The sequence below is a fragment of the Macadamia integrifolia genome, chromosome 7, assembly GCF_013358625.1.
Source record: "Macadamia integrifolia cultivar HAES 741 chromosome 7, SCU_Mint_v3, whole genome shotgun sequence".
Taxonomy (NCBI): domain Eukaryota; kingdom Viridiplantae; phylum Streptophyta; class Magnoliopsida; order Proteales; family Proteaceae; genus Macadamia; species Macadamia integrifolia.
This window is the reverse complement of record NC_056563.1, coordinates 25,611,375-25,623,775: the sequence shown is the minus strand read 5'-3', so window position 1 is coordinate 25,623,775 and position 12,401 is coordinate 25,611,375. Positions and strand designations below refer to the sequence as shown.

At 40.9% G+C, this 12,401-nt stretch overlaps 2 protein-coding genes across 2 annotated transcripts; both read left to right on the top strand.

The window, feature by feature from the left end:
* Window positions 1–824: 824 nt before the first annotated feature.
* Window positions 825–1,316, top strand: LOC122084852. Its single transcript, XM_042653277.1, has one exon. It carries the CDS (start codon window positions 825–827, stop codon window positions 1,314–1,316), a length of 492 nt encoding a protein of 163 aa, XP_042509211.1.
* Window positions 1,317–1,970: 654 nt separating this feature from the next.
* LOC122084851 (leucine-rich repeat extensin-like protein 3) lies at window positions 1,971–2,740 on the top strand. Its single transcript, XM_042653276.1, has 2 exons — window positions 1,971–2,550; window positions 2,643–2,740. The coding sequence occupies exons 1-2, from the start codon at window positions 1,971–1,973 to the stop codon at window positions 2,738–2,740; spliced, it is 678 nt and encodes a 225-aa protein (XP_042509210.1).
* The last annotated feature ends 9,661 nt before the right edge of the window (window positions 2,741–12,401 follow it).

Sequence of the window (12,401 nt, the reverse complement as noted above, 5' to 3'; positions counted from 1 at the left end):
ATGTTGGGGCAACCTATCAAAGGGCAGCCACAACCATCCTCCATGACCTGATGCATAAGGAAGTGGAACTCTATGTGGATGGCATGATAGTGAAGTCAATGGACTAGAAGGGGCACATCCCTACTCTAAGAAGGTTCTTCGAGACAATTAAGAAGTACCATTGAGACTAAACCCTAAGAAATGCGTATTCAGTGCAAGGACAAGGAAGCTATTAGGACTCTTAGTAAGCGAGAGAGACACTGAAGTCGTCCCCATCAAAATCAAGGCAAGTCAGGACAGAGAAGGAGATATGAGGATTCCTCGGTCACATCCAGCATATCAGTTGGTTCATAGCTCAACTAACCACCATATTTGAGCCGATTTTCAAACTACTAAAGAAAGATCAACCCAAAGAGTGGAACCCCAATGTCAGCAAGAATTTAATACAATCAAAAGATATCTATTAAATCCACTTGTACTAGTGCCACCAATTACTTGAGAACCAATTTTGCTATACCATTAAGTAGGAGAAAATTCTACGGGTTTTTTGTTGGCCCAAAAGGAAAAAAGAAAAAGGGGTGGAACAAGTGGTTATTACTTGAGCAAGAAGTTCCTAGAATATGAAACTTGATACACATCTCTGGAAAAGACCTCTACAGCATTGGTATGGGTGACAAGGAGGCTAAGGCACTACATGGTGGCATATTTGTTCGATTGATTTCAAGAATGGATCCAATTAAGTATCTTTTTGAGAAGTCGACTTTGACTGGGAGGACGAGCCGATGGTTATTACTATTGTCTACATTTGACATCAATTAGTCACTCAGAAATCAATCAAAGGGCACATGATTCTGCTCACAAGCCATTCTGAAGATGCGTTGTTCATCACCATGGACTTTAACCAAGTCCCTTGCTGTACCTATGTTCCCAGACATATCTCTGATGACGAACTTCTTCGTCTCCTTCCTTCTTCTTGGGTAACAGCATATGAACAACAGGTTGCAGTTTTCCAACCTCAAGTTCCTTCAGAACTAGTTCAGTCTACAAATCCTGAGTACATTACTCATCCTTCTGGTGAGCTAGAAATCCGTTTTCCTCCTCCTCGAACCCGCCCTTCTCCTTTCCCAACCTCTTTTGGTATGATCCAAGAAAAAATCCCTATCAAGTCTTTTGATTCTCAGGGTAATCCGATCTTCTACTTTCAAGATCCAGTTACTGGTCATAAATACTTCGACCTTTGTGACTGTGACGATTGTCTCCAAGATTCCGACGATGATTTTCCTCCCTCCCGTCTTTCTGCTAGACGAAAGTCTACTCAGCACCAATTACAAGAATGATATAAGGCCGGTGATCCTTCTGTTGGACCCCTAAGCACTGAATCAAAATACATTTTCTATGTCAAATATGGTAATCCTAAGATTTCTTCTCAACCTTCACCTTCACCTTGTAAACCTCCTCCAAAACCAGATTTACCTCCTCCAGTCATTCCTCCCTGTTGTATGTATACTCCAGGATCTTTTCCCGGTCTTTATGATACTAGTCCAGATGTTCATGGTATTCGTTAAGTTTGGAAAATTAAACCATCAGTCCAAGCTACAGGACGTTCTTATCCTATTTCTCCTACTGAAGCAACTTTGAATTGGCAGGCAGAAAATGCTACTGTCCAGAACCAGTACCTTGAGTGTATCTTGGCCCAGACTCAACAAACTCATGGTACTTTATCCCTTCATGATCATCTTCTTCAATCTCTCCGACGAGAAATTGATCAAGTCCATCTTGAACTTGCTGGAATTACTTCTAGTGTTGCTGATACCACTACAGCTTTTGCCCTTATTGGCTAAAAAGAGAAGCAACTCAGGTATCTTGAAACACAGCTTCATCAAATTCAGTAACAACAACAACCTCGTGCTCCCTCTTTTGCCTCTTCTCATCAGCAACAGCAACCCCTTCCAGTAACAGTTCCAAGCTTCATCCCACAAGATCTTTTAGCCATGTATGTCTCTCCGACGCCTCCTGTTGTTTCTTCTTCAAGGACTTTTCCCACTGAAGAATTAAAAGAACTTCAGCATCAACAACGTGCTCTTCCCACAAGAACACGAGCAATCAAAGGACGTGCCCTCTGTAGTAGATTACCCCTAGCATGGACATCCACTGCTGCACTTATGGATCTTAGTGACTATGAAGATGAATATGCAGATGCCCTACCAGCACAACCTCCCCCATTTACCCCTTACCCTATGCCAGTCTCATACCCTGCACCGCCACCTCCTGATCCACACAGGCCTCCAGCTTCTCAATCTTCTTCCACTGTAACCCCTATCGTTCCCACTCCTCCTAAATCCATCCATACCATCATTTCCCCCCTAGAAAACCCTCTATCTGAATATCTTACAACCCTTACTATCTCAGATCCAGCCCCTCCTCCTTCTTTCATGAATGAAGGACCTCAACCTGCTACCCCTCATGTTTCTGAAATGGATGATGATCCTGAAATCCAGAATCTTGACACCCCCAGACAACCTCCTGTCCCTCCTACACCCTTTACCCCATACCAAAATCAGGACCTAAAAAGTTTTTCACCCTAGATGATATTCCTGTTTCCAAATGGGCATCACGGATTGTTGATTTTCATGCATGGATTAATGTTGAATTAATTCATGAAGGAGCTTCATCTGTCACTGTTTTGTCCAAATTTGTTGCACGACTCCAAGGCAAACTCAGGGAATGGTATTTAGCTCTTGGTCCTTACAGACAACTATAGATTGTACAACTTACTGAAAGCCAGTTTATTACTACTCTCTATCAAGAGTTTTTTGGCCCTGTTTTAAATGATCTTTCAAAGGCCCGAGATGAATTTCTCCAGATGAAATGTTGTTCTCTTCTTCGATCAGACCTTGACAGACATTTCTCCAGAATGACCGACCGATTTCATACCATTTGGCTACCTAACCTATGGAGAATGGAAGGATGCTGGATGATGCATTCCCAAATAGGGAGATTGCAGGAACCAGAGAGGAGGAAGCAACTAGTGAATGGCAGCTATACTTTGACGGAGCAACCAATCAGAAATATTGTGGTGCAGGAATACTCTTAGTGACCCCTGACAGTCTATACTTACCATTGTCTTTTCGCCTAGATTTCTCTTGCACCAATAATCGCCGAGTATGAGGATTGTGCGTTGAAACTGGAAATAGCATTGACTATTAGGTAAGAAGGATCAAGGTGTATAGTGATTCAGCCATTGTCATCTGCCAGACTGAAGGAAAATGGAAGGTCAAAGATAAAAAATTGAAACCATATCAAGAGCATCTGGAGGAAGTGACCAAGTACTTTGAGGAGATCTCCTTCGAATACTTTCAAGAAGATAATAATCGGTTTACCAATGCTTTTGCAACATTGGTTTCCATGGTGAAATGTAATCCCATGGCCCGAGTTTGACCATTCATGGTGGGAAAAAAAGGATAACCTATACACCAAAGTGTTGCGAATTCTATTATAATGGATGTGAGGTCATGGTTCACCCACATAATTGATTACATCAGAGAAAGGAAATATTCGACTGAAGCCACAGAAGGAGAAAGGAATTTTTTTAAGGAAGTACGCCACCCAATTTATTTTGCAAGGTGACCTGTTATACAAGAGATCCTATGACGGAATACAATTGTTGTTTGTTGATGAAGACTAGGCAAGAACAATTATGGAAGAAGTCCATCAAGGTCTTTATGGGCGTTACATGGATGCAAAAATGTCGGCAAAGAAAAATTTCAGGTTAGGATATTATTATTGGAACACGATGGAAGCAAATTGTATGGACTTTGTAAAAAAAATACCACAAACTCCAGATTTTTGCCACATCATACATATCTCTCTAACGGAGTTGCACTTGCTTAGTTCCCCATGGCCATTTTTCTAGTTGGGGCATCAATGTTATAAGGAAGATCAATCCCAATGCATCTAATAGGCACGCGTTCATCTTAGTAGTGATTGATTACTTCACCAAGTGGATAGAAGCACAGTCATACTCAGTGCTTATGGCCTCCAAGGTAGCAAAGTTCATCCAAGAAAATATAATTTGTCGGTATAGAGTGCCACATGCATTGATATTGGACCAATGGTCCTATTTCTGGGGCAAAGCTGACAAGATTTGGCATCAAGAGATACAAATCTACCACTTACTAACCACAAAGAATGGGATAGTGGAACTTACCCATCAGCCCCATGCTGTGTTGCAGAGGTGCTGATGCATCCTTCGCAACCTAGAGCCCATGTACCAGAAGGCTGGCACGTCCTTCCCCTCCTTTGACTGGCCTCGCCCGGCCAAATCCTTCAGCACGTCCCCCCTGTGAGTGTGCTTCTTGTCCAGCTCTCCCATAGTATAGAGACAACAAAATTTTTTATAAGAAAAGAAGAATGATAGGTGAAATAAAAGATAAAAGGAGGGGACCACCATTTTTATATTGGGACCCTTTTATTCGCGACCCCACGATCTTGTGAAAAAATTGTTGGCCCTACTAGATCTTCGTAGCCTTGAGAATTTAAAAAATAAAAAATAATAAAAAGAAGAAGAACGAGAAAAAAATATAGAACACGTCCCTGATTAGTCTCTATTTTCCCCGCTTGGCCAAAGACTAAAACACCCTTGTCAAGTCTATAGTTGCCTCGCATGGCCAAAGACCAAAATACCCCTAGTCTGTAGTTGCCCTGTGTGGCCAAAAAATAAATCACCCTTGTTTGGTCTGTAGTTTCCTCGTGTGGCCAAAGATCGAAATACCCTTGCCTAGTTTGTAGTTGTCTAGTGTGGCAAAAAACTAGAAAGCCCTTGTCAAGGTTTGTAGTTGCCCCGCATGGCCAAAGATTGAAACATCCCTCAGTTAAAATGCATGTCTACCAACATCTTGTAGGAATGGAACATCAGAGCATGTCAAACGGTTACTTTCAGTAACCACCAACTCATGTAAGATCTTAACTTCCTATTTTCAATTCCATTAGGTAGAGTCATATAAATTTATTGATCTCTCATCGATGGTTTATCAGCCTGTGTTTTCACATTATACCTTTGACATTCTTGAGCAAGATGACAAAGTATATGCCCTGGGTGACAAAATGTGTTAGTTCTTTTCTTTTGCCTTTGCCACAGCCAAAGAGGGGCATTATGTAGACACCCAATTTTGTCACCCTACTTTGACTATAATGATTTACAGGATATGGAAGTAACCTATGCTTTCCATCAACGAAAAAGACAGCTTTCTAAAGCAACCTAGACCTAACTCAAAAACCATGTCCTTGTCCCTAGTCCTAGCCCTAAAAGCTCAAACTCAAAAACCTAACCTGAAAAAACCCAACCTTGGGGAGTTCAATCATAACGTATTATACACTGAGGAATCTAGTCTGAATACCCTCCAGAAGTGTGGGAATAACATGAAGAAGGATTGTCAAACATTCCCAAGGGTGCGATAGGGTAAAAACCCTTCATTGAGTGCCCCTAATCATTCAAGCCAAAAAGAAGCTTGTCACCCATTCTGATGGATAGTACTTGGAAACATGATTCCAACGATGTATGGTATGCTAATATTGGACCACCAAATCTCCTAGGATCACATTAGGAAGCCAAGGATGCTATAGATTGTCAGATCAATATCAAAATGATTATGGGAGTACTCCCTTCACTGTGGCCCTACGAAAAAACTGGCTACCGTGCAAGCCTCATTGCCCCACGAGAAACTTAGAGCCCTGAGAGCCTTGTGGTGCCACGAGAAAATTGGAGGCCCTGCAAAATCCTTGGAATTATTGTAGCCCCAAAAATGGTAGCCCAGCAAGCATATCTCCTTATGGGCCTAAAAACCAATAAATAGAGGACTATTCAGTCAACCGAAGGAGAGGAATCTTCACCTACCCTATCCTTAGTGAGCTACCCGCTTTTAAGTCTATGGCATAGGGAGAGCACTCCAACCCCTATTTTGGTATGAATTTTAATCTTTACAAACCGAACCTCTATCGAAAGACTTACGCGAATTCTAGCCTTTACAAGCTGAGCCTTTGCTAAAATACTTTCTCAAATTTTAACCTTCGCAAGCCTAATCTTTGCACAAGTGTCTAGAAGAATCAAAAAATGTTGCAAAGAGGCCAGAACCTCCAAAGAAGGAAAGCTAATGATCAAGACCACTTCTATCTAAGCCGGGAGAGCACTCGATAAAACCTGCATACACAACAATAGGGGCCCACCCATCGTGAGCCAAAATAGGGGTCGTGCACAGGTATAATTCCTCAACTCATAGATAGAATGTAGACTCTCCATTTGTATATGGTAGTGTACATAGTAGTGTAGCAATAACTTAGCCATGCATGAGGTATTGGATTAACTAGGGCATAATGTTTGTTCTTAAGCATCTAATATGAAGACCAGTTGAACCAGGTGAAGTGGGTGCTTAATACCTTCCCAACTCCATAATCTGACACTTACTCATATTTAGATCAAGTTCGAGCCCTTTCCTTATGGATCGAGCCCACCCTCGAGTCCTAAGCCCTTATTCTAGGTGGCGACTCAAAATCTTATGTTTTTTGATCCCCAATATTAGACCATTATTCATATTTCTTTTAGAAAATACCCCCAAAAAGAGAGTTTTCAATGAAATATGCCCCCACATATCTCCAAGAAGGGATGCGACAGTGTAGGGTGTGCGGATGCCCAAAAGAGGACCGAACCCCGGCCGCTACCCTTATAGTGGCGACTCCATTGGGGACTTATGTCAAACTTCCAAACTAGATGCTATCATTAAATACAAAAATGTTCTCCACTCACAATCATATGTTTGAAAATATTTTTGGCTAACCCATATTTATAACGGTATGTACTAATCGCATTATACATCATGCTCGAATTGAAATCATCTGACGAGGGCACCCCTGGGGAGGTTTGTGCATGACACAATAAGTACTCTGAGATCTGATGATAGCCACTCTTGTATAAGAATTCTTGGAATGCTATCACACGGCGAGGATATCCATTATTGTGCCAATACCCTCGAGGAGGTCTGTGCACTTTATAGGATTTTGGGATCGGTCGGTAGCACTTCTTGCATTACACTTATGTACACACCCACAACACGGTTCCATCAACCCCTGTGGCTAGTTGTCTAACCTCATTTAGTGACAAGTAATGGACAATAAAACCACCCTCTTGATATAGTACCTTTGGGTATATCAAAGGGATCACGTACCTTAAGTACATAGATCCTGGGGTGATTCCCATTAAGTTGTGCAAAATGCTAAATCACCAATGAGACCCGTTTTATAAGTTCGAAAGGAAGATCCTTCAAGTGGGGTAAAATTACAGAGGGGAACCTGGTGGTGTAAAATGCTTTATAAGAGTATTCTCATTTGGACCACCTTGTTTATTTCCCACTCCATGATATGGATCTAACCAAGGATACAAATTTTGGCTAAACCCTTATCATCATGCAAATTGACTTTGTATAAGTAATATTAAAAATATTAAAAAAAACCTAAAATAAGCCATTTTTGTGGGACAAGCATGATTCAACCTCTGAGGGATTTCCCACCGTCTGTGGGCTCATCAAGGTAACCGGTTGACTCGTTTGCAGTGTCATCCCCTTTATCTCTCCAAAATTATTTTTGCTTGGACACTCAATACCCGATCAGAATGGAACAGATTCCAAGGGACTCGATAAGCAACGATGCACCTAAAGCCGCATGGGTCCATCCAATGGAAGCGATGCAAGCTAAAATGGCCAAACTCAACAAGAACATGGCACAAATCATTCATACGCTCCAGAACCAATCAAGAACTAACTCAGCTCCTAATGTAGGTGAACATATAGTTCAAAATCAACCGCAGACCATCTCCGCTACTACTATGGTAGAACAAAAATAGACTAGGCTTGTATCTCTCGAGGATTCCCCTATGATTCGTGATTGATGAGGAAGAAGAAGAATTTGTCGCTTATATTCAAATTGAACCTCTAGAAACAGAGAGAAAAAAAATGAGAAAATACTTAGAGAAATTAGAAAATATGAGTCAGATCGACAAGGGCCAAGAGAGGCAAGCCACAAATCTCAGTGATATGAGTTTCTTTTTCGGGGCAAGGATTCCCGAGAAATTCAAAAGGAAGATCGATAGTTTGATGGGTTAGGGGAGCCCAAGGCTCACTTAATTTTTTTTGTGAGTATAGTCAAATCATGGCAACTCATAGACGAACAGATGGGTTAAGCCTTCACAATGAATCTATCAGGACCGACATTGAGATGACTTACATAATTGGAACAGACTCAAATTTTGGTAACAGTTGTACGACCCTTCACCAAGTGATACTACTATAATACAGAGATGGATGTAAAGAGACGAGAGTTGGAAACATTGAGGCAACAACCGAATGAAGGATTCACAACATTCTTAATGAGGTTTCGTGACAATGCAATAAATATGACAAATCAGCCATCAGACGCGGAGCAAGTGGAGATGTTGATTGAAAATCTCCCAAATCGTATTATGATGTTCTCTATTACCAACATCTACAGAAGATGGAAGATCACTAGATGATGCTTTCCCAGATGAGGGGATCATTGCAATTGTAGAAGAAGAAGCAACCAATGAATGGCACCTATAATTTGATGGAGCATCTAATCAGAAGGGTTGTGGTGCGGGAGTACTCTTTAGTAACGCTTGCTGGTTTGTGTACACAATCGTCCTTCCGCCTTGATTTCCCCTGCACCTCAAAAATGAAGCATGTGCATTAAGGCTGGAGATGGCATTGACCATCGGGGTGAAGAAGATTAAGGTGTATAGTGATTCGGCCATTGTTGTCTGTCAGACTTAAGGGAAATGGGAAACCAGGGAAGAAGAGTTAAAACCATACCAAGAATATTTGGTGATGAAATCTGAGTACTTTGGTGAGATCTCCTTCAAGTACTTTCACAGGGATAACAACCGATTTGCGGATGTCCTTGTGACTTTCACTTCTATGATAGAATCAGTCCTGTGGCCCGAGTTCAAGCATTCATGGTGGAGAGAAGAGATAGGCCTATATACTAGAATGTTGTGAATTCTCTCACGACAGATGGAAGAGCATGGTTTGCCCATATAGTTGATTACATTAGGGAAAGGAGGTACCCAATCGATGCTACAAAAAAGAAAAAATAAAATTCTTGAGAAAATATACGACTCAATTTGTTCTACAAGATGATTTGTTGTACAAAAGATCCTATGATGGGATAATATTATTATGTGTTGACAAAGACCAAGCAAGAAAAATCATGGAAGAAATCCATTACGTGCAAGACTGTTGGCAAAGAAAATCCTCAGATTGGAATATTATTAGAACAAAATGGTGACAGATTGCGTGAACTTCATTAGGAAATGCCACAAATGTCAGATTTTTGCTAATATCATATGCCAATGGATTGTATTTGCTTAGTTCCTCATAGACATTCTCCACTTGGGGCATCGATGTCATAGGAAAAATCATTCCCAAGGCATCCAATGGACACAAGTTTATCTTAGTAGCAATTAATTACTTCATAAAATGGTAGAAGCACAAATATATTTGGTCCTCTCGGGGGCCAAAGTAGAAAAGTTCATCCAAGAGAATATCATCTGCCAATACATCGTACCATAGGAGTTAATATGAGATCAAGGTTCCCAAATCTAGGGCAAGGCTGGTAAGATTTGGACCAAATTTGGCATCAAGAGACAAAGATCTATTACTTATCTGCCACAAACCAGTGGGGAAGTGGAAGTGGCCAAAAAAAATATCAAGATGATTCTTCAAAAGATGCAAAAACTCAGAGATTGGGCTGATAAGTTGGCTTACACATTATGACCGTAGTGGAATTCAATACGACATCAACGGGGGAAACTATGTTTTTCCTTGGTTTATGGAGTAGAAGCAGTATTACCAATAGAGATCTAAGTACCATCTCTCAAGATACTGTTGGATAGTCGATTGCCTGAGGGAGAATAGATGCAAGCCAAATATGATGAACTCAATTTCTTGGATGGAGGCGGATAGAAGCCATGGATAATTTGAAGAAATACGAGGAAATAATGGCTTGGGCATTCAATAAACATGTATGACCTCGCCAAAATAATATAGGGGAGTTGGTTTTAAGGGAACGAAGAGCTCCCATTCATGATCCTAGAGGAAAATTCAAGCCAAATTGGAGCTGCCCATTCATCGTCAAGGCGATATTACTAGGAAGGGCCCTATGGCTTGTGAAACTAGATGGAGAAGAAGTACCGACGTTGGTAAATTTGGACCACATTAAGAAGTACTATGTATAAATGAAAAGGGCAAAGTACCCGAACTATGCTAGACCTGATTCCTCACAAGAGATATGCAGGAAACTTGATGTATGCAAAGTGCGATCTCAACAACCTTAGAATTCGAGGTGTTAACAAGAAAAAGAGAAGGGGTCTCCTAGTTAATGACCAAGGCATCCAAGTAAAAGATCATCACTGCTTGTTCCGTAAAAAAATGCCACTTGGCACAATTGATCATTGGGCAGCTGTCCTCTGCCTATGATCCTTCAAAATTCCTTCCCTATCAAAAGCCCTCACAAAGATCGCCACGCAGCATCATTAGTCAAGACTAGTTTGCTTCCCACCCTTAAATCTAGGTGCGATGAGTAAACAATGGTAAAGGTCTTGTTTGTTCTTAAGCAATTGAGTAAATTTTGAAGGCTTCTTTTCTTTTCATCCTAATCATTGGAATGATTGTAGGAATGGAAATTATGGACTCTAATTGCAGAAATGGACACTAAAAGTAGACTGTGAAGACAGCGTTGCTGAAAGACACAAATATGGAGATACTTGGCAGAATCGGATGTATGAAGCTGCACCATAATTTTCTACGGTAGGTAACCCAACATTGGGATACTGATCTCCATGTGTTAAGATTTGGGATGGTTGAAGTAGAGCTTGTTTGTTCTCTTCACCTCATGGGAAGCTATTTTATCCTTCACTAGAAATAGATTATACGAGGAAGATCTAAGACTTCTTCAAGTGGGGAAAAGAAGAGATGAAACAGTTCGTGAGTTATGGGAAAATTGACATCCTGAAGGTGTTAAGAGCTTTAACTAGGTTTTCACCACAGACATTGGGGCAACACATATCTTTTCTGCATCATAGCTCAATATTTCTTGTGTACACCTGGATGTGGAGCACGCCCCATCATCATGGAAGTAGTAACACAAATAAGGGAAGGTTGTGTCCTTGTCCCAAAAATCTTGGCAGAGATGTTTTCAGGGGTTTGATGAGATGAACAACAACCATAAGTTCGGAAAGGATCATTACCTAGGATGCCCCGTTATCTTCCAATTATGGTTGATGGAAAGACTGTAGTTAGTAAGGCCGTTGAATGGTAATCAATTGAAAATATCCCATTATCAATACAGGAGAGAAGTTTCGGAGTTTAAGTCAAATCACTAATTGGGGAGGATACCTACAAGGAAGGACTCACGAAGATATAAGGTGGGATTGCCTTTGGTGCCCGCAAGGCAATTTCCTGATGAAGATCCCTGGGTACAATTACATCAGATTAATGTGGCTGACTCATACATCATTCTATTTGCCATCTTACATCATGGAACAATATCAGCTATGACAGGGTGACCCTAAGGAACTTGTGAACTTCTAACGGCCCCAAAAGCCATCTCCTCATATTGTAGGTTTCTTATCTCAGTTGTAATTTTCCTATAGCAGTTGTAATGACATGTAAACCAAGGCTTTCACTTTGTACTACGTTATCCTAATTGATAATAAAACTATGTTTTGTTACTTTGACTTATGACGAGAAATTTAAAGGTGTGGAACAAATTGTGATCAAATAAATCCACAATGCAAACAGACATGTAATGAAAAGAAAATGGTAACATGACAAAATAAAATTTTTATTACTAATTTGTTTTTGTCTGCAAAGAATATTCTATAAAATTCATGTACAGGAAAGAAAAAAATAGTCCAAAGTGGGTGTCGTTATTAGGGGAGTGAAGCTCATCTGTGGAAATCACCACATCTCTAGCCGTTCTCATGCCCAACTCAGTCTGCAGCTCTTGCACTTTCTACTAGAGCTCTGATCTCCACATCCTAAGAACAGAGAGTTAAATCATTAAAAGGGCCAACCAAATAATGGAAATGTGGGGGATGAGAAGTGCCTGATCATGAACCCTCTCCGTCTACTCATACAACTGCTGGTTGAGGCTGTGATGCATCCGATAGATATCAACCTACGCCTCAGGAGATACCTACAAAAGCCATGTTAGTTGAAGTAAATCCTAACCAGTAAATGAAGGGTAAAGATGGGACTACCTATGCAATCAAATGCGATGGGAAGATCGAGATCTGCGTTGTGCTCAGGAGACCGCTATAGCATCTTCAAGACGGTGTTACCTACTTCCCTCCCTACCTA

What these genes read in the sequence shown, in the direction of transcription:
- LOC122084852 (XM_042653277.1), top strand. Translation starts at nt 825, where the DNA reads ATGATTCTGCTCACAAGCCATTCTGAAGATGCGTTGTTCATCACCATG.
- LOC122084851 (XM_042653276.1), top strand. Translation starts at nt 1,971, where the DNA reads ATGTATGTCTCTCCGACGCCTCCTGTTGTTTCTTCTTCAAGGACTTTT. An exon ending in CCAAAATCAGGACCTAAAAA is followed by an intron (nt 2,551 to 2,642) that starts GTTTTTCACCCT and finishes TAATTCATGAAG; the next exon opens with GAGCTTCATCTGTCACTGTT.